Here is a 22,429-nt window from a genome sequence, read left to right as displayed (position 1 = left end):
GGCAGCAGAAATTTGGCAAATATACTGCATGAATATACCTTTTAATTTTTTTATCCTATCTCTTACTGTTTAGCATACTAAAAGACATTATTTTCAACAAAATGTCTTTTGATAGATATTCATCTAACATCTCTCTAATGTAAAGTAGTATATTCAACTTTGAGAAAACAAATATGTAAAACATTAAACCTTATCACCCAAAATTCTCTGAATATAACATAAATTTTTTATACTACTCAGGATGACTTTGTAGATTGTCATAAGTTGTTTTCCTAATAATTAAAACTTGCCATTACTTTTAATGGCTTTAAAAACCTGCAAAACAGAAGTCTTATATATTCAAAAAAGAAATATTGAAGAATTCACAAAAGGAAAAGAATAAAATTACGCAAAATCCACAAACCTAAATTAACCATTGATAGTCACGTCCTATTAATATACTTCCTAAATATACCATCTTTTTTGATGTATAGTTGTTGGGTTTTTTTTTTTTTTTTGAGGAAGATTAGCTCTGAGCTAACTGCTGCCAATCCTCCTTTTTTTCCTGAGGAAGACTGGCCCTGAGCTAACATCCATGCCCATCTCCCTCTACTTTTATATGTGGGATGCCTACCACAGCATGGTGTGCCAAGCGGGACCATGTCTGCAGTGGGGATCCAATCAGCGAACCCTGGGCTGCTGAAGTGGAACGTGAGAACTTACCCGCTGAGCCATGGGGCCAGTCCTTGTTGTTTTTTTCAATAACAATAATAAGGTCTTTTTTTGCATAATACTTTAAACTTCGGGGGTTTTTTTTCATTTAATATAGCATGAATTATTTCCCTGTATTATTAAGTACCCTTTTACAATATTATATTTAGTGATAGAATATTCCTTCATACAGCTAGACCAATTTGTATAAGCAATTCCTTCTTGTTAAGCATTTAACAATTATTTACCAGTTTTTCTAATATTTACTCTTATAGACAACTACTGCTAATTTTGAAGGCTAGGTAGCTGATGGGTTTCAACCTTCCAATGTTAAGCAGTAAATTAATATTTTATATAGTGAGAGATCCTGATGGAATGTGTTTTCAGCTTTCTGATCACAAGTCTCTGATCAGAACTACTTGGAAAGGTCCTAAATCAGTACTTCAAGGTTGAGACCCAGATCTCTGCATTTTAACAAGTTATCTGAGCTATTTAAATGCACACTGAAGTTTCAGAACCCTTCGTACTCTGAATAAAACTGTATCGTCAGAGGACCTCAACAAGAATGTTAATAAGAAATGTAGAAACTTGGAAAAGCATTTACAGTTCATTTGTCTCCATTTCTTCCTTTATTAAATGGAAACGATGATATATCCTAAGGTTAGGGTGATGTCAAGGGTATGCTGGTGTTTATCAGGAGTCCAATTGCAACGTTCAAATGCAGGCTTTGGAGACACTGTGCAGAAGAATATGCCTCTTTGAATACCAGAGATCATTTATAGTGAGTGTAATATCCAACAAACAGTATGCTAAATCATTTACATGGATTGTTATCCCTCACAACAATCTTGCTAGGTTCCCATAATTCCATCTGTATGAATAAATTCAAAGGTTCAGATGGATTAAGTAAATTAACCCAGGTTACATTGTTTGTCAACATCAAAATCTGAATTCAGACAAGTCTTTCTGGTGCTATGACCTGTGTTCATTCAACTTTGGTACTCTGTCAGGCTGCAGTAGGTAGATGAAGTTTCTTTCTGGTTTGATAAAGAGTTATTGTATTTTTACTGATTCGTCTCTTCCCCATGCTACTTATAATGGTAAGAGAATACTTCAGAGCTGAAGCTGTTATACGTCATAGACTTTATTGAGAGGCAAACCTTGGATTTATTTGTTCTTTGATTGTTTTGTAAGCTTTTGCATTTGGTGGTGAATACCTTATCTGGAGGTTTTGAAAAAAAGTAATAAAATGCTCCATGAGACAAAAACATATCTCTACTGACAGCTGCCTTAGAAGTTACAGATCCTCACAAATAGAAAGGGGCTGTGGCAAAGAAACTGATCGTGGAGCAGTTCATGCATTCTCACACGTACCTAAAACTGCGTGGTTTACAAAGAGCATGGCCTTTGGAGTCAGAGGGTCCTTTCCAGGTGACAGTACATTTGACTCTTACTTTCCTCATCTGAAAATGGGGGTCATACCATGTTCTTAGCTCTCAGAGGTGGCTTTAGAACAGGCAAGGTCCTAGACGAAATGATACACGAGGCTCTTTTCCTATCTTGCTTGGAGAATAAATAATCCAGCTTTTCATTAGAGTTCTAACAACATGAGCAAAAGAAAAATAATTGATTTTAATAATTTATTGGGAAAGTTACACTTTCTTCTCAAGTTGGGCCTTTGGAAATAGCTGATTCCAACAGTCTTGTAAGAGCCTTGGAAAATGGAAAGCCTAGAAAGTTCATTATTTTGCCATGTGTAGGAGCCACCACTTCTTAGAGGGCCGTTCTGAGAATTAGACATAATTTGATGTAAATTATCGACCACAGCATACTGCGACCCAAGGCCTTACATTTGCTTTTGCCTTTACTGTGAAGGCCTCTCCATCAGACGTCCACCCGGCATGCTCCTGCCCCCTCATACCTTCTTCCATTCTCTACTCCAATGTGACCTGTACCAGTCAGCTTGGGCAATCACAACAAAATGCCATGGACTGGGTGGCTTAAACAGCAGAAATTTATTTCCTCACAGTTCTAGAGTCTGGCAGTCCCAAGATCAAGTTGTCGGCTGATTTGGTTTTAGGCTTCTCTCCCTGGTTGTAGATGTCGCCTTCTCACTGTGTCGTTTCATGGCAGATTGAGAAAGACAGAGAGACAGACAGACAGTGAGCAAGAGCACTCTGGTATCTTTTCTTATAAGAATACTAATCCTATAGTACTGGGGCCTGAACTTTATGACCTCATTTAACCGTTTTTTTTTTTTTTCTGCTTTATCTCCCCAACTCCCGCCTGTACACAGTTGTATATCCTAGTTGCATGTCCTTCCAGTTGTGGGATGTGGGATGCCGCCTCAACGTGGCCTGACAAGCGGTGCCATGTCCGTGCCCAGGATCCGAACCCTGGGCCACGGCAGCGGAGCGCAGGAACTTAACCACTCGGCCACGGAGCCGGCCCCATCATTTAACCTTAATTACCTCTTTACCTTATCTCCAAATACAGTCACGTTTGGGGGTTAGAGGTTTAACATATGAATTTAGGGTGTGTGTGTGGGGGGGGGGGGCACAATTCAGTCCACAGCACTTCCCCAGTGAGGCTTTCCCAGTACAAGCTCCACACCATGATATTCCCTATGCCTCACCACGTTTTATTTTCCTTCATAGCATGTTTCATTTTCAAATGTAAAATGTATGTTGTCTGAACTCTTTATTGCCTGTCTCCCTTCAGGGATTTTTGACTGTTTCTTCATTGTGGTATTTATAGCAGCCATGACAGAGTCTGGCACAAAGAAAGCCAACAATATAAACACTGTTATGTGCATGAATGGACTATCCTATATTATGTACAATGGAAGCTGCTAAAAATAACAAAGGAGATGAGTTACTACACCTGGTCTTCAGTAGGTTTCAGTCCAGTAACATACATGACGCTCACCACAAAAGAATGGTAGTTCTCCATTAACTATAAACAATAACTCAGGAAATGATCAAAAAGAAATGCAGAAATCCGGACTGTGCACAGTCTAGGGAGACATCGCTTCCCACGTAGGAGCTAACCTCTTCAGATTTGCATAAATCTATTTGCTGAACTATGGGTCAGGAAATCAGATTTCCCATTATTAAAGTTATCATTCATTCTTGGTAATATTTATATGAGCCAACTGCAAATCATAAGAACAAGTCAAATCTATGTGCTGAAGTGCATTTTAAACATCCATCCTCACAGGCAAATTATACACAGAAATATCTGCTGTGACAATACTTTAATAAATGACCACGTGTAAGAATAGCCAATTGCAGAGCCCAATTTTTCCTTTCTGATAAATTAGTTTGATATTCACTTTAAAAAAAACAGAAATGATTTACTAAATCTCTGAAGAGCTTTCTAAATCAAGCCATCCCAAATTTTATTGAGCTTGCAAAGGCATTTTTTAAGCATCCTCTCATTAATTTGAACGTAAAAATAGGAAAAATAATCTCTAATGTAGTTAGAAAGTAACATTCATTTTCCTGCTAAGGTCTAGTGACAAAAGAATGTTAGTGCACATTGCTACCTATTACTACAATAGTGGAACCCAAAGTGAAACAAGCAGATGCAGACTTACCTTGTTTGGTGAATTACACAGGACACAAAACCACAATTCTGAAGCATACCAGGCCGTCTGTGCTGTTTTCTCTAGATGAGCCAAATATGGTAACAAACCATCCTCCATGCAAAGGAGTCTTTCTTTCTTTTATTTTTCCGTTTTAAGTGAGAAAGCATAATTCCTGCAGTAGAAGATGCAGAATAGTATTTTGCTTCTCATACTACAGTGCCTAAATGTTTTGACTCTGAACCTAGATAAAGTAGTCAAGAGATTAAATTATGACTCAGAGGAGATTTATCTTTCCAAAACTTCCATTCCCTTGATTTTTCCTCCCATCTATGCCCAAGCTATTCTAGGAGATAGAATATTTCCTGGAAAAGTATGTTTGAATGAGATTTTCTGAGACAATTCCTTCCATCTTATGACAGTGTTTCACGGCACAATGCTGAAGCACAACACACTAAAGAAATATTTGGTGACTTTCTTTTTCTTGAAGAATCAAGCCATCAGCAAAACCTCTTATCCAGTGTCATACAGCAACTCGCATAGAAATGGTCATGAGAAAAATGTTTGCTCACTGAATATTGGATGAATATTGGCACCTAAATTGTCCCCTAGTTGTCAGAATCCCCTCACAAACAAGGAGGGTCAAAGAGTAAACTCTGTATATTCAGTGAGATGACACACTCTCCTTAAGAAGAAAGGGAAGTTAAAGGATCTCTTTTTGGGAACAGCAAAATGCAATTTCTCACACAGTCTAACCTTATAAATAAATGTATTATGTTTGACACATCTTCAAATAATTACTTATTAAAATACTTAAAATATTAACTTGCCAGATGGCTTTAAGAGAAATATTTATAAGTAAGAGTTGATAAAAGATGGCTTTGTCCTGTGGGGGAGATGGTGAGTCAGACACCGAATAGGAATGTGAATAACCTGAAGTCATGTTCTTACAGCTGGGACAGGATGACAGACAAGGGGTCAGAGGCCACTGGGTGCTACCCAATTGGCTTCTTTCTGTGGTAACAGCTATCATTCATGTTCATTTCAAGGGAAATGATTGGGATGCCGACAAAGAAGAGCATGCCCTCTCTCAGGTGGGACTGCCCTGAAACTATGTTAGGTGTGGGCAATGAATGCTCCTCTGCAGGTTCCATTCTCATCCAGTGGCAATCCTAAATGACTTCACCCACTAGGTTGCTCTCTGCCCCACTGCACCTCGTACATATCTTGGGATACTCTTGTCACATTAAAATCATTTTATCATCTTTCCCACCAGCCTATAATGTTTTTCAAGGCTTGGGACCCTCTGATTTTTCTCAGTATCCCCAGTCCTTAGCAGTCTGTGTAACAGCTACTGAATCTTGTGGCAAATAAGAGGATGAGCTTTGGTATCTGAGAAACCTTCTTTCATCCCCCATATCTTAGCTGTGTCTTTTTTTCTTTAAACTCTCTAAGCCTCAGGTTCCTCATTTATTACATGAATACAACAACAGTGCCTACCTAATAGGATTTTTTTAAGGATAAATGTGATAATTAACACCTATGAAATACTTTGCAGCACTCAGCACACAGCACTTCACTTGTATTATCTATTATTATTTTTTAATAAAGACAATCTGCCTTTTTGGAACAAGTCTCGGAAATTGCCATATTTGGTGTAGGATACAGATAAACTCTAAGTTTATTTATATGAAAAGAACTTATAAAATCTCCTTCATATGCAGATCATGAAGGCTAACAACTTGGAAATGATTTATTCCTGAGAGAATAAAAATTTAAAAACTGGCATTTTAAAGGGTAGTGTCCTTGATTATTCCCAGTTTTTGTCAAGCAAAGCTTTTTGGACAAAAAAGTTTCCAGAAAAGAAACTTTCCAAAGTCAAAATATGAAAAGAAAGAAACTAGCTGCTACCAATCTCACACTATGCTTTTCATGGTCAAAAACGTGTGATATGCTCTGAACGAGCCCTCTGGCAGCGAGGGAATTAGGTGTTTGAAGATTAGAGGTAATAAATTATCCATAGACTCCTACTCTAAACGTACCTTTAAAAAATGTTTTGAATTCTTAAACGTTTCTTTTTAAGATGGCAATTCATTTCCCATAGCTTTTTCCCCGGGATGCATAAAGATTATTTTACCAAAAAACGCGTAGTATTAAAAAAAGTCTACATTGAACCCCCAGGTTAAAGGAAGAAGAGGGGGAAATTTTTCAGTGGCTTTGGCTTAGGAGCCATCAGGAACTGCCCCTACTGACACACTGAGCCTTTCGATTCGTCACTTTGAGATTTAAACGGATTGGCAAATGAATTTTATATTACAGTAAGAAATCATGTTTTTTATTTCTATATAAATGGACATGCACAAATGTTGTGGTTTCTATATAGGGAGAGCACATACAGGAGAAGCCCATATGGTTCCCAAAGTCACTGAGGCCAACCACGCATTCCTCTAGGTGGAAGATGTTCCAGCCTCCCAGACCTGGATGCTAAAAGCCAAATGAATCAAGGAATATAGAACCATAGTTCTGGACTCCTCGGAAGTCCCTCCACGTTCCCTCATCATTGAAGAATAAGGATTTGGAACACAGTGTTTTCCAGAAATAAAACTATAATTTACTAAAGATATAAGTCTGGATCAAAGGTGAAACCTATTTTCAATTTACAAGGTCATGATAAGTAATAAAGTCTTTGTGATGAGCCCACAGAAAATGAGATGGATCTTACGTGACCTCAGGTGTCCAGGAACTTCTGTGAAAGCAGCTGGTCCTCCTGCCCTTTGGCCAAGTTGTTATTTATGGGGAGTGTCCACTGAACATGTGCTTGGAAACAGCAAAACAGGGCAACTCCCAGACATTTCACTGCATTTTGGTTAGAGCTCACCTTTGAACCATCTCTAAACCATTTCTTTTAAAAAAAATACACAAATCAATTTGTAAATGAAAATTTTAACTTTACCTCAAAAACAAACTCCCATAAATGCAATGGATATACTAAGTATAAATTCTATTGATGAAAGCCGATTCAGAAAGCTCCTTGTTCATGGAACTGATATTCAGCCAATCTTCATTGGTTTTTGTAATAGGGCCATCTCTTTTGACTTGTTTGGCATCTGCTTGGATTGGTTGATGCCTTGCAGGATTGCTAAAAATTTTTAACATCAGCTTTAGTCAGGTATCACAATGGGATATTTAATATATCTGCAAAGCTTGAAATAAAACTATTTGAAATAAAATGGCAAAAAATTCCGTTTTTGCTTTGTAAATCAAGTGACCTTTCTCTAATTAGAGTATGGTAATTAATTGCATTGGCAACTTGGATAAAAGTTTCTGTAGGGAAGAAACCTAGGTTCATTGATCAATTTTGACTTCCAGATTGGCTGTGACGTGATATTGGATTATTCCAGCTTTTCATTTCTGCATGTCACTGTAGATAACTGTGTGTGATCTGAACTTGAAATACTAAGTCTAGGCACTAAGTCTTCAAATAATTTTATGGGGTGAGAAAGATTATCTAGGATTTCTGTTCAACTGACTTGGCAGAAAGAAGCCCAACACTGTGGTATCAACTACTCTCCTGGCTAGGTTCTTGAGAATAGTGTACTGATCTTTGATTATAATGAAGCCTTTGTGTGAAAACTGAGGAATCACCAGGTAAATCACTAGTTCTCAGATAAGGACTATGATGGATACACATACATACAGTACTTTAGATCCTAAGAGCAATTGTTACTCACATTAGGCCACTTTAAAGTATTAAGAATGGAATATTTATATAAAAATTGTATAATTGTACCTACTATACGAAAATAAAACATATAAAGCATCGCGGTCAGTTTCAACAAACGTCAGCTTAAAGAATGCTGCACTGTTTTATTTCCTCTAATGAATTTTGGACAAGATGATACCTGTGGAGTACCGCAAGGAAAACAGTAAAAAAAAAAATTCTGCAACTCTAAATAAAATTAAGAAAACGTTTGAAAATATTTTAATAGAAAATATAAGACAAAAAAGGAATGTCATCATTGTGCAAATAACGTAAGGAAACTTAGAAGTATCTATCTTCCACTGACTTACTTGCATAAGGTCTTTTATTATTATAATAATTTAGTTTTTTGGAGGAGGAAGAAACATGTTTTGCTGTTTTTCCTCCAAATGTAAACATCCTCTTTCGCCATCTGGTGGCTAAAGACGGCATTTTCCCCGTAGATGAAAACAGTTGAACTCAAATTTAACAGCCAATTACGTTTAATGCTTTCCGATTCATCTTACTGTAAAGATATGCATATTTTTTAACCAATGTAAATATAACAGGCAATTTTGTTTTAACGGTTCACAGCATTTTATTCAAATAGCTCTAGCTGTAATATTTAATGCAAGATAAAACAAAATTAACCAGACCAATTCTTTTAAAAAAGAATTTGAAAAGTCAATTCATTTTGAAAGTTAAAATTAAATATGGTAGTAACAATTTGTTTGACCTGAATGTCTTTTGGTATAAAGAATTAATAAGATCTTTATGAAAACAAGATCCAAACATATTTTTAAATGATGAACATCACAGATACAGTTAATTTCAAAGAGATTTCAGTTTTGGTTTTTTTCTGTTTTAATAAAAGTTATAATTGTATGTAGGCAATTTGTCATACCAAAAAAGCAGGGTAGATAATGTAAGAGCATATTTTTTCCCCATTTTTTTCTTAATTAAAAATTTCAAAGTATTTATTAGTACAGCTCATGTATATACAACTACATTTCATAAAAATTAAAAATGACAATTATTTAATGTTTAATTTCTTTATTTTCTCCAGAATATTTTAATATTGAAACCCAAATTGTTACTTTGAGAACGGGAAGAACAGAGAAACATGAAGAGACAAACATTTCATTTCATTTAACTTATGGTATTGTGAGCAGTCACTTTTGTAGGCAACGTTTTTTTTCTTTGTAGAAAAGAAATAAAAAACAAACAGCACCATTAAAGAATGCATGATCCCTGAATTCTAAACAAAACACTGTCTAAAAATTTTGTAAATGCTTCTTGCACTCAGTCACATTTAGTCAGGTATCAAAGCAAGCATAACAGTATTAAATTGTAGCAGTCTCACTGAATCAACTGCTCCCCCTTCTGAGGATTTTACACACCTTTTCTGAGTTTTTCCTGTGGGAACAATATATTCTTTGGTAGAGGACTGAAGGAGGGTTTTACTTTTCTGTATGCTGATATCAAACGTCTATGTAGGTCCAGGGCCTTCGCCCCCAATCTGCGTTTGTTATGTTCGGGTCGATTTCACATTTTGCTGTTACACTGTAGGAGTAATACCGCCTTTAAAGAAAGGCATTAAATGGCTAATGTCGAACAGATGTAAACATTCAGAATACTGACCAAAAAAAAAAAAATACACACAAACACACATCATAAAAGAATGCTATACTGAAAATATGAGTCAGATTAGGTTTCCATGAAGCAAGGGGAAAATACAGCAGTACAGGAAAATGATGGCAACCAAGTAAAGCACTTCCTTTGAAACATTCATGAACAGTACAAATACAACAAAGTTCTTCTACAGTCTAAATTCTTCTGCAACTATCAAATATAGTACAAAGCGAAATAGTATGTGCTATAAAAAAGCAGCTCCTTTAAATTATAGTAAAAACGCTTTTTGTTTGCTTTACAGTGACAAAGCATGAGGACTGAAGACGACACAATTTTTATATTCAGTGACATTTTGGCTACTTAGGCCCCTGACAGTCTGATGAGTTCCTTTTCTAGGACTCTTCACATTGTTCTCTAGAAACACAGACGGACAGTGACTCTGGGCTCTGCGTGTTGGGCGGGCTTGCTGCCACCAGGCGCTAGTGTGGTGCTCAGCCCCCACACCAGAGAGACGATGCCACCCTGCGTGGGGATTCAGCTTTGTAACCCAGGACTTCACCAGGCCAACGAGCAACTGGGAAGCCAAGGCCACAGTAACTTCCTCTTTTGAAATTGTGCGAGTTTGTAAAAGAAATGGGGCTGCAGCATCACAGACTCTTACTCTTGACTGCGTTATGAAGCACCAGGTGCACCAGCTTGTTTTTGTATGTTTATTTTGAACCAGTAAGAATATCCAAGGTCTAGAAGTCAACGAAACCATCTAGAGCTCATCCCAGAAACACACACCACCACAAAGTCTTTATAGCAACCAGGCTCAACCTCATAGGTTTGTTTTCAAGTTTTTTTCTTCCAACTAGACCTTAGCAGGGCAATATTATATATAACTATGGTGCTCAGTTCACCAACATTTCTGCTATTCTCACTTTGGGGAAGGAAAAATATTTTCATTTTGAAAATGAATTTGCATCAGAACGTTCTTATTAACATGCCCATTAACTACCTAAATGTCTTTATACATCTCAGGCATATGCATATCAAATAGGAGGGGGATTAGGGAATAGCTAATAGTTTTCTTCCTTCCCCTGCTCCAAAAGTGCTACTCAGGGAAATACATCCTTTGTGATAAAAAAAAAAAAAAAAATGACATGTTACATGTGCAAGTTCTATTCCTGATAGGGATAGCATAGTGTCCAAGAACCAGGACAATGCACATGCTAAAATTTGCACATTACACCATAATAACATACTCCTTTGCACATAGGCGGACACCTGTAGAAATCAGGAAACTAAACCTACTCGCCTAATCCAAATATACTGGCTTTTGTATATATATTAAATGGACGCTTGTAAAATATCTGACTCACATTTTACTTCTAAACGTCTTTTCTTTCCATTATTTTTTTAACCCAAAGATGTTAATTTTTTTAGTAATATAAACCATATGCGAACACTAGGAATTTAAACTGGGGCAATAAAGAGCAAGGGCAGAGAAAAATTATGCTCTTTGGACCTGGGTGATAGGATCCACGCTTGATCAACAAGTGATTCTCCAAACGTATTCTGTGAAAAATCAACACGTACAGAAGGACACTTTTCTTTATTCCCACTAAGTAGTTTGCAGGCAGTGTTCCACGAGGATGGAACTGATTATGAGCTCAGTGTCACATCAGCCTCGATTGGACCTCATATACAGAGTGCAAAGGTTTTGTAGACTGGAGTTTCTTTCAACACCGTGTCAGTTACTGATGCGGTAGTTTTAAATCTGCTGGTGTGGACAGTATCTGACACTGGTAGAGTGGCAACTGAAACTGGAAAAAGGAGTTGGCATGCAAGTGTCTATATTTTAGGGGTGTCCCTCTGAGAGTAAAGCATGCTCTTCTGAACCAAGACAATATCAGAACCAAGAAGACCATAGCGACACCACTGACGAGGATGCCACCCAAACACAACCTGGTGCAGAGCGAACTTAGGATCCGCTGGAACTTATGTGCATTCCTTGGAAAGGGCTGGTTAAGTGCATTGCTAATTTTCTCAGTCGTTATTTTTCTTAATTTTAATATGAAAAACAGAAGTGACAGGACTGAAGCACCGCATCGTGGCCAGAGGCAGGCCCTTCTTTGCTTTCTTCCTTTTTAAGATAAAGTATCTTTCACTATCAGCAATTTGTTAATAAAAACGATGTCTCTATCACCTAACAAAATTTGGCAACATCACAATAAATATGGAGAAAATAAAAACATACGCCATGGTTAATCACTATAAAAAATCACAAGGTTTTTTTTTTTTCCCCAGGAATGTAATTTCGGCTCATTCTAGTAAATTTTTAAGACGTACTTTAAGGAAATATCAAAAGTTTACATTGATTAGGATGATCCCATATGAATAGATCTGTCATTCTTAACCCCGATACAGATGATTTTTTCCCCCGTGTTTTTTTTTTTTCATTCTACAGCCACAGTCAACCAATGGGTTAATGGCACTCCACATTTTGTGCTCTGTAAGCTGAAGTTAAATGGGCGTGGTCTTTGTTGTCTTTCATCTTCCCACAATGTGCATGTGCTTTTGAACTTGCTTTAGGGAACAGAGCCTCCTGAACTACAGCTGTTCTCTGACCTGAGGGTGGCCAAAGTCTATGGAATGTCGCTCAAATACTCAACACTCAGACTTGACTCGATAAACACTGACAGTGTCTGTAAGATGCAGTATCCCTTTTTCGAAAGCAGTTCCACTCCCCCAAATATGAAGAATGTACTGAATTCACCTGAGGGGAAAAAAAACAAAACATGCAAAGCTTGGAACAATATTTTAAATAAAGGCTATTTAAGAGTCAACTATAATTATACAGATCGTGAATCATGAGAAAAAACTTGTTCAGAAAAATGTCAACACTTCAGCCTTCTGCAGTCCCTTGTATCACTAATGACACTTGAAAAAAGAGGCGGCCAATTTCTGCAAAGTCAGAAACCAGAATGCACTGGTATCATCACTAAAGGGCTACAATTATTTTCCCCCAAATTTTAAGATCTAGTAATTATATTAGAGTGAACAGAATGGACCATATTTACATTGTCAACCCATTTATGTGAGTTTGCATACACAGCATTTCACTTGTTTGCTTTGAATTTTAGGCATTTTTTTAAATACTTTGTTCTTAAAAGCCACACGTGAAGCTCTGAGTTCCTCTGGGCCTACAGCTCTCTGTTGGCCAACTGATCTTACGGTATCAGGTGTCAAAGGGTTCAAGGCAGATTAGCGGGCATGAGGCCTGCACTGCAATTTCAGGTATAAGAAACATTTCACTACAGTGTGCACAGCGTCCAAGGCAGATTCAGAGAGTCCCCCAGTCTCTGAAAAGAGTAAAAAGGGAGAAAAGAGAATAAGGACAGTGGAGTTCATTAACAGCGTACCTCCTTTAATGGATCTTTTGTGATATGCGTAAACACAAGGAATCACACATTTAAATCAGATTCCCCTTTCCAAATGGTTTAACCACTGTGGTGAAGGTAGGTCCAGAGAGTCCGCTGTGCAAACCCCTGCTGTAATGGTCAATCTACAGAAGGATGCATAACCACCTTAATCGCGTTCCCCATTCTCTGCCTACATCTGCATTTCTGGTTAGTACTGAGTAATTAAAAATGTCCTTTTCCTATCTACACCTGGATCTTAAAAAAACAAATGGAGTAGTGCCCTGTGTACACACAGACAGAGATATTCCAAAGCTGGGAATGGTAGCTAACTATGTAAAAGGCATGCTGCTGAGCCACTAGGGTGGGATGCCATCTCCCCTTTCCGAGAAATGCAAGAAAGTAATTATCCCATAGAGAAGAGAGGCTCTGTTCCAAAGTAAAATAAATTAGCACGATATAAAGCACTGAGTTATTCAATTTGTTGCTGCTGATGCCGTTTGGCTTTTCCGTGTTGAAAAGGGATACTGCATCTTTCATTCAGCTCTTATCGCACAACCAGGCAAGCTACACAGAGTTTCGAAGGACCTATGCAGTCGTCATGGCAGAAGGCCCCACAGCCTTTGCACACAATCATGGCTTTCAGCCGGCAAGAGCATTTCAGTTCCAATTCATCCTTGTTGCTGCTGTCGGCGAAGTTCTGAGCGGGCATCTGAGCGTTCTGACCAGGCAGGCCCGTGGCAGCGGCGGAGCCACTTCCCAAGATCCCAATGGACTTTTCAATGGCAGAGGCTGCCCTTTTGAAGCTCGTGCTACCAAAGTGTATTGTTGGATAATTTCCACAGAGCTGCTGTTGTTGCTGCACCTGCATTTTCTGAGCAGCTAATTGGGTAAAAGGCTTTTGTGGCTCAGAAAGCAAATAGGAAGAGAAATCTGCATTTTTTAGCGCAAACGCTTTTAACTGTTCTTTCATTTCATTCTGGTCATAGGAAACTTGTTTCATGCCCAGTTCACAGCTGCTGCTTAACCCTTCCTCAAAAGAAAGAGGTTCCGATTTGATATTGCTACATATGCCCGCGGACTGTGGCCAACTAAGTCTCTTAGTGGTTTCCATGGTAACTGGCGGTTGTTTTTGATCGGATGGGGCTTCTGCATTAGGAAGAGGTGGAGGTAGCGGAGGTGGCGGTGGGGGAGGCGGGGGCAACGCCAGGGGGGGAGGGGGAGGGGGTGGGGGCGGAGGGGGTGGGGGATGCACCAGTGCTTTGTTTGGCATTGCGTGTGCAGCCCCTCCTGCGTCATCCCCTTCTTTGATGGGCATGTTGGGGGATAGCATGTTGGTTAACCTTAGCTGGTGAGGGGCTGAAGAAAGGCCAACCTCTCCCAATCCCTTTTGTTCAAGATGCCGACTGAAGGCAAATGCATTACAGCCCACTGGGGGCTTGGCAGGGGCCTGTATCAGAGCTGCAGGAGGAATGGGGCCCCTGGCAGCCATAGGCATTTGGTAAAACTGCTGTCTGTGTGAGGTACCAGCGTCAGGGTGGAAGCCGCCATTCTTGTCAACATGAAATAGGTTCTGCTGGAAGCTACAGGAGGGGAGCAGCCGCTTTTGCTGTTTGACCTCAGGGCTGTGAACAATCCTGTTCTGCATGGAGTGCTTGGTCAGCCACTCTTGCTTAAATGGCTGGCTGTGTCCTAGCTGATTCATGCCCGAGTTGATGACACAAGGCACCCCTTTCACATCTGGGTCCCCCAACAACTTCCCTGGCTCGCATTTAACTTGAGTGTGTTCCCCCACAGTCCTGGCTACTCTCTTCTTGGGGTGGTTCTCTCGCTTTCTCATTTGGAGTGGTGCAAGAGTCCCTGCCAAGTAGCCCTTCCCATCGGGATTTGGAGAGCTGGACGGCATTTCAACAATGCTCCTCTCTGGTGCTGTTTTACCCACTGAGGTAGTTTGAAGAGGCAGAGGAAGCCTGTTGATTTCAAGCTTGGCTCCCAATCTGGGCTGCGGCAACACTTTTTCCAAAGGCAGGTTACCCTGTAGTAACTGTGTCACCAGGGGATTGTTAGCCTCCACAGACGACAGACGACAGCTTGAACTCCCTGCACTGGGAACTCTTTTCAGGGTGTCTGTAGACAAGGAAATCGCCTCTTCCATGGGACCAGAGGTAGGAGCCTTCAAGTTCTGTGCCTGTTGCACACTAGGGGCTGCCTCTGAAGCCGGAGGAGGCAGCTCAGGGCCAGGGAAGTCTTCAGTGTCCATTCTAAAGCCCTTGTCCACTTCATGAGGTTCAGACTTCACAGGGAGAGAGACATTTGTTATGAGATTCCTGGGGTGAAGTTCTGACATGTGCGAGTAGCTGGCATGTTCAGTTTTGACAGCCTTTGGACAGCCCTGTTCTAGATAGTCTTTCTGTTTACTTGAACCAGAGTGACTAACCAGAGGCTGTCCTGAGCTCCTCATCCCATCATCATTCCAGCAAATCCTATTGCTTGGATTATACTGATTGCTACAGGTTGTGTCTGCTTCACTTTTGAAAGTGGTTGGGCCACGTGCCTGCTCAGCAAAGCTATTACTAGGAGCAGTCACCTCATTTAACTTATCTGGAACAACAAGGGGTACTTCTCGGAGACTTGTGCAGGCAACTTGAATCGTTTTACAGTCTTGTTTTGCTGCAGAACCAGCAATGAAACTAGAACCGTGATCTACGCCTTCATTTGCAACTGGCTCAGGTCTGCTAATCACAGACACCTGAGGACATGCTATGGGCTGTACGGATGCTTCTGTCCTCACAGATCTGCTCTGGAGGTCCAAGTTGGCTTCTGCACTTTCAATGGAGACAGTCAGAGACAAAGTGGAGGTCAGCGTGGTGCTGTGGTCAACGATGACTTTACAGGGAATTGATCTGTTTATGGCTGCTGGTGCAAAGCCCCCTGGAGGTTGCTGAGGTTTCCCAGAATTATCTGCCCTGTTTCGAGGCCCTGAACTTTTGTCCAAGCTTTCAGCACTTAACTTGGGAGGATTATCGTAAGAGTTTATTGTAAGCATGCTTCCAGTAAACATTGCGACAGGTGGGCGTGCAACCAGAGTGTCTGTGACTGCTACTGAGTCCCTGCAGCTGAGGGCTGCTCTCACAGTGGTACCCATGGATATGGTGGCCTGTTCTTCACTCCCAGGCATGGCTATCTTCTCAGAAGGAAATCTGTTGTTAATTCCCGTTGGGGGAATCAAGACAGAGCTAGTGGAGAGATGGTTTGGCAAGTTATTTCCAATGGAGGGAGTTGGCACAGAGGTGTACTGACTGGAGACTAAGTTACTAGCACTGCTGCTTGATATTAGCAACTGCTTGTCATCCATGGAACTTGATAAGCTGGAGTCCTCTGAAGTGGCGGGAAGAGGAGTGCTTTCAATACATTTTGGTATAATGGCTATGCATGGAGTGTCAGTTCCCTGGATGGTTTTTAACATGCTTATATTACAAGCAGAAATTGTAGTGTTTGCACTGTCAACAGACATTAGAACAGAGGATTTATCAACAGAACTCACAAAGGGATGTTCTTTAATTGCTCCCGATATAGCAGTGCTGCAAACAGACACAGGGACAGAATTTTTATTAAAAAGCATGGGCACACTGCTATTTTCAGAAGAGGTAGATGAAACAATTTTCTCAGATAAATGTGACACAGGTATATTTTCATCAGAACTATGCACAGATAAGTCAGTGGCAGTTTCTGGAAGTTTCGTCGGGTTAAGAGACTGCTGTAATACAGTGGTGGTCTCCCGGAGGTGCGCAGACTTGTTGCTAGGAGATCTACAGTTTGGATTGACAATAATGACACCAGTTGAACCTTCAATTTTCGTTTCAGTAGAAGAGACTTCTAAGCTTGGAGGCCCTTCCTTTGAGCAGAGTGGAGGCAACCGGGCCTCTTTAGTGTTCTGGAAGAGGTGGGTGCGGGCTTGATGCTTTGCGAAGAGCTTCGCCTTTGTCTGTTCTTTGATATGTGCCAAGGTTCTCGCCTTTCCACCCTCTGCTGGGCTCCCCATGGCTCCGGAGACGATGCTCGCAGCAGCGGCAACAGCAGCTGCAGCCGCTGCCTCTCGTTGGGCCCTTGCTTGCTGGGCTCGGGCCTTGATATCTGCGAGGGTCCTGGCTCCTGTGTTCCTCCCACCACTGACGGATGTGCTGGGAGATGCTCGAGACTCTGGTTTGGAGACTGGTTGGCTCTTGATGATAAAAGGTGGCCCGATTTTGGAAAGCTGGATCTACAGGAAGGGGAGAATGGAGAGATAAAGTGCCTGGTACATGATCACAGAGGAGGCATGCAGAAGGTGATAATGCAAGGGAGGAGAGTACCTGCCTTCTCTCATAGTATCGTGCAAACGACACCTAAGTCCCTGAAGGGGCCTTTAGGGTATAAAGCAACAATAAATGCATGAATGTGAAAATTAAAATTTTTAATCTCTGTTTTTTATCTATAAAAACATCAACCCATGACTTCATTTGGCATGGAAATGAAACATCTTAATGCCTCATATAAATGGAAACAAAATTCATGCTGCTTAAAATGAGGTTAGCTAAAAAGATGTCGAGATAGCTTTTAAATTATCTTCCTTGCTGGCACGAAAAACTGGGACCTTATCTCTATTTGAGTTTATCTGTCTTAATTTGACACAAAGAAAAAAGCCGTAGCCAAGAGGTCAGGAGACCAGAATTCTCATCCTGGCTTTCCTCAAAGGAAGTTCGTGCTTCTACGCAAATCACTGTGTACTTCAGTTTCTCTAATAAGGTCCGTCGGCCAGAGACTCTATGGTTTTGTGTACTCCCATATCACCTAGCACACTGTCTTATACACATCAACACACAATAAGAGTTTGTAAACTCAGTTGTAAAATGAGACTAGTTATTTCTGGCCTATTTCCTTTACAGAACTGTTATAAAGATGGAATAAGACCATGTGTGTGAGAGTACTCTGCTTTCCAAAGGGATTTTATCACTATGTTTTCATGAAAGCACGGGCAACTCTGGTTTTCTGCCTCTCAAAGAAAGTATGGGTTGGGAGTTTCTTTTGATGTTGGTAATCCACAATTTGCTGAATTTCATAAATGTCCCAAACCACGCTGTTCATCTACCCATGCTAATTAAGAGACTGGAAGATATCACCAAATTCCATGAGGCCCAGACCTAAAGAACAACATCCTACAGCAATGCCTGTGATGCTCTAGTCACTAAGAACATTCTTGGACTCATAGATTTATCAAGATGAAAGGGATCTAGTTAAAGCCCCTAGATCTACATTTGAACAAAATAAGCCAGGGAGATAAGGTAGACCATTCTAGGTCACATAACTAGTGGGTGATAGAGAGTGTCTTCAGGCTCCCCATTCAGTGCTGCTGACAGGTACTATGCTTCCTTTTGCTCCCCTCTAGAAAAAGCTTTTCCTAGAAAACATGTCTCTCTCTCTTCTTAACATATGTATATTTACATTATAAACATTTGACACATACTATAAGATCCTATCAATTTGGAATCATGCCTTGGCACTTTGGTAGATGGAACTGTCTTCCTGAGCTATCTCATTTCTCATTTGCCAACTTGTGATGTCTCTCTCCTAACCCAAAGGCTCCAAAGAAAAGATGAATTTAGCAAGTGGATTCAATTTTTCCTTTTAAATATTTCCTTTGTTTTAAAAAATTAAAAACATTTAAAAAATTAAGCCTCGAGATATTTAAGCAAGAGCTCAAGGCCAAACAAACATCAAATATACTTATAGTGTCTATCTATCTATCTATCTTTACATAAAGTGTATATTACTTTGAAAATATGCTTTTGGCAAAAAGAAAACTAGACTGGTATGTTTAAAAATATTTCCTATGAAAAGCATGCTTACATTTTTCTTTCCTTTGCTTCAGAAATTAAAATTCATAACAGGGTTTTGATTGGAGCTTACTCTTCATCTTTTCCATCTCTAGAATCATATTTAGTAGGGACTGCTTTATTAAATACAATAACTACAACCACACTCTCAAAGTCAACCTTATGGAAATCATGAGGACACACAAAAAGTAGATGCGAGAGCAGAGCGAAACAGAGAAAGAGATGAAGAAAAATAAAGCTTGAGTATGTTATAATTCTAGACCAATCCTACGATGGGGTAATCCATTTAATTGTAGGACAATATAAATGGATTGAGATAAAAACACCAAGTAAATATAAATTAATTATAGTGGGCAGAATTTTTCTTTTTATTTAACAGAGAGGTTCTTTTGAATTAACCTTAATTTTCAGTGTACTTAGGCAGAGCCAATTAAATAAAAGTTTTGTTTTCTGAGAGTTAAAATCTACCTGGGATCAAAAGAAAGTATATAAATAGGAATGTTTGTCTATAGGCTTTATTATTTTGTGAAGTTAAATACTTATTTACTATCTTGGAGATAAAAAAAAAATAGGATTTGTATTCCTACATATCTACAGCATTTTCCCTCAGGGTTTGCGAAATAACTCCACTGATTTATTCAAAAAATATTTAATGACGCTTTTCCATAAGCCAGGTATTCTCTGCTAGGCAATGGTGGTGTTTAGTGTTTGTTAGAAAATGAATGGAGGAAAAACAAGCACCTTCATCTCTTTAGTGCATGCCTCTGACTTCTATTTTTTTCTCTAGTCCTAGTAAACTTTTATAAGACACCAAATTATCTTTCAAGTTTCCCCACGTTTACGTGGGTTTCTGTCCTACACCTTGGAATCCCCCGAAGATCCTGTATCTCAGGGGCCTGTGGGCTCCTCCAGGCCCTGTTCTCACTCTTGATTTCTTTTCCCTTAAATGCTGAGGCCTAAATATACACATGCGATATCATATGAACTCAATGCTCAGTCTCAAAAATAATCATTTAATATCAGACTGGTGCTGGGAGTATTAGATTATAAACTGTTACATAAAACCTGGAAGGAAGAAAACCTCATTTATTTTTGCAAAATTTAAGTATCTAAATAGGAAAAGCCTAGCTATGGAATTGCCATTTGTTTTGTTTTGTTTTTTTAAATACCATACCTTGAGAGGTGGAACCCTGGGTTCCTCTCTTGGAGGCTGTTCTTTCTCTGGTGGGCTGCTAGATGATATATTCCGGGTTGACTGATCATCTTCTATCCTAGCCCTCTTTTCCTTACAGATCCCAAAGCTGTGCTGCTCTGCAGTTTTCCTCTTTGATATCTCGGATTCTCTACTTTCAGTTCGTATCCCATCGGGTGACTTGGAGGGCTCCGACAACTTGGAAGTATGTGAGGTCTCCAACCGATTCTGTGAGCTCCCTTGCTTATGCATTTTGTTTCTGGAGCCTTCTGAATACGAAGCCTTATCCACTGATAAGACATATTGCTTCTCCTGTAATTTAGCGGATGTAAGCTCATTTCCCTTACTCTCTGTTTCTTCTGAAAAGACAGAGAGTTCTAAGGGTGAAGACACCCCTTTCTTTTCTGTTCTTTGCAGGACGTTATGACTTTTAACTTTTATCATTTCTGTAGAAGGAAGTTCTGGAATTGAAGCAGGATAGGGCTTCTCAGTTTCAGCATGCGATTTACAAGGCTGCTGACTCAGGGTCTTATTGCGCAGTTCTTCAGATGGAAATGCTTCAGGAGCAATGGAAGAAGAACCCATTTTGATGGGTTCAGGAGTACTAGACAGAGTCTTCTGCTGAGAGACATGGCTCTCACCCAGGGGTTTGGCAGGGGCAGAAGCTTCATCTTTCTGTGGTGACAGTGGTTCTTCAGATATGGAAGGTGACTTTCTTTGTTGATGCGCCATTCTGTCATTCATGGAAGAATTAGAAATTGGAGATGTTTCTGAAGGAAGTGGCAAACTGGCTATAAAAGTGGTCTCAGATGTGAGAAGCATGGAAGACACTGAAGAAGTTTCTGATGCCAAAGGTAAATCAGACATGGGTGATGTTTCTGATGTTAAAGGTAAATTTGATACCGGGGATGCTTCTGATGTTAAAGGTAAATTGGACATTAGAGATGCTTCTGATATTTCAGGTGAAGTGGATATTGGAGAAATTTCTGCCATCAAAGATGCATGAAGGTTTTCATCAGTGGGATTCCTCTGATTATATTTGTCTGCATTTTCAGTGCTAGACAGCTCAGAACAAAACGTTGTTTCAAGGGAGGCTGGAGCACACGATTCTTCTGAAGTAGACTGGGTTTCCCCTCCTGGGGACGGCAGACTGGTACAGCCTCCCCCTGGGCTCTCAGAAGAGAAGGAAGTTTCAGAGACGCAAGCATTTTCAGAAAGCTGTTCATCAGGATCACTCTGTAACTCCATATCCACAGCAATTCCTTCATTTGGAAATTGGCCTTCTAAAGAAGATGACCCTGTTTTTATTTCTGGAGTATTAATCTCTGTTGAAGTTTCTGGCTCCTTATGTTCTGTGTCACTGACCTGAGTCACAGATGAAGTGGAAGGAACAAGAGAGTCACAGACTTCTAGTTGATCTATAACAACTGACATTTCTTCCTGGGGGGATTCTAATTTCTCTTCCACCTTAACTTCGATATGAGGCAATGGTTCTAAAACATCATTCATCATAACACAGGATTCCAAGTTATCCTCAGGAGGTGCTATTTGGGGCTCTTCATGAGAGTTGGCTGGACTTTCAGACTCCTCAGAAAATTCAGGTATCGTCTTATGATTTTCATCGTGGCATTCACAGATACTAGTCTCTACCTCTTCTGCAATTTCCTCCTGAATCACAGATTCTTCAGGGAACAAGACGTCTTCTGATTCTGATTCTGCCATTACATCTTTACCTGCATCTACCATAGGACAAAGTGTAGCACAGAAATCAGGCTCTGGAGATGTTGGACTTTTCATGCTTTTTGGCTGTTGTTCTTCCAAAGGAGTCTGTGCAGAAAGACCTGGAAGGCCAGAGGTCCCACATGAGGAACCACTTTCAGCTCCATCATTGTTTGGTCCAGAAGTGAGCTTCATAGATTCCTCTCTTGACATGCCCAACCTGAACAGAAATTAGGAATATTAAATTATTGTTCCAGGATAAAACATGAAAGGTATAACTTGGATCTCTCACAAGTATAATATTCAATAAAAGTAAATACATCAAATTAATTTTATAGTCACTATGTAACACGCTTAATTTATATAGTTTATGAAGGCTTAGTTTTTCTACTGCTTTTATAATCACAACTAAATTAAACTCAACTTGCAGCTGAGAAAGGTATACGTTTTTATTCTATAAGCAAGGAGATATGAACCTTACGAAGGTAGTTAGTAAAAGGATAAGAAAATTACATACTATAAAAGATTAGAAAATATGAGGAGAAATGTAAAAGAATGTATAACATCTAAAATTGTTTAAAGTCACAAAGCAGA

General features: G+C 39.7%; 1 protein-coding gene across 3 annotated transcripts in view; it reads right to left on the bottom strand.

The window, feature by feature from the left end:
* Nucleotides 1–8,861: 8,861 nt before the first annotated feature.
* Nucleotides 8,862–22,429, bottom strand: part of ASXL3 (ASXL transcriptional regulator 3) — a 168,769-nt gene continuing 155,201 nt past the window's right edge. For all 3 annotated transcript variants that reach the window (XM_070627554.1, XM_070627552.1, XM_070627553.1), the window contains 2 exons: nt 20,099–22,055; nt 8,862–17,312 (listed from right to left, as the gene is read on the bottom strand). In XM_070627554.1, coding sequence (XP_070483655.1) covers nt 13,599–17,312; nt 20,099–22,055 — 5,671 coding nt within the window. In that variant the 3' untranslated portion in view covers nt 8,862–13,598. The remainder of the gene's footprint in view (nt 17,313–20,098; nt 22,056–22,429) is intronic.

Source organism: Equus przewalskii, chromosome 7, assembly GCF_037783145.1.
Source record: "Equus przewalskii isolate Varuska chromosome 7, EquPr2, whole genome shotgun sequence".
Classification (NCBI taxonomy): Eukaryota; Metazoa; Chordata; class Mammalia; order Perissodactyla; family Equidae; genus Equus; species Equus przewalskii.
This window is presented reverse-complemented; position numbering and strand designations above follow the sequence as displayed.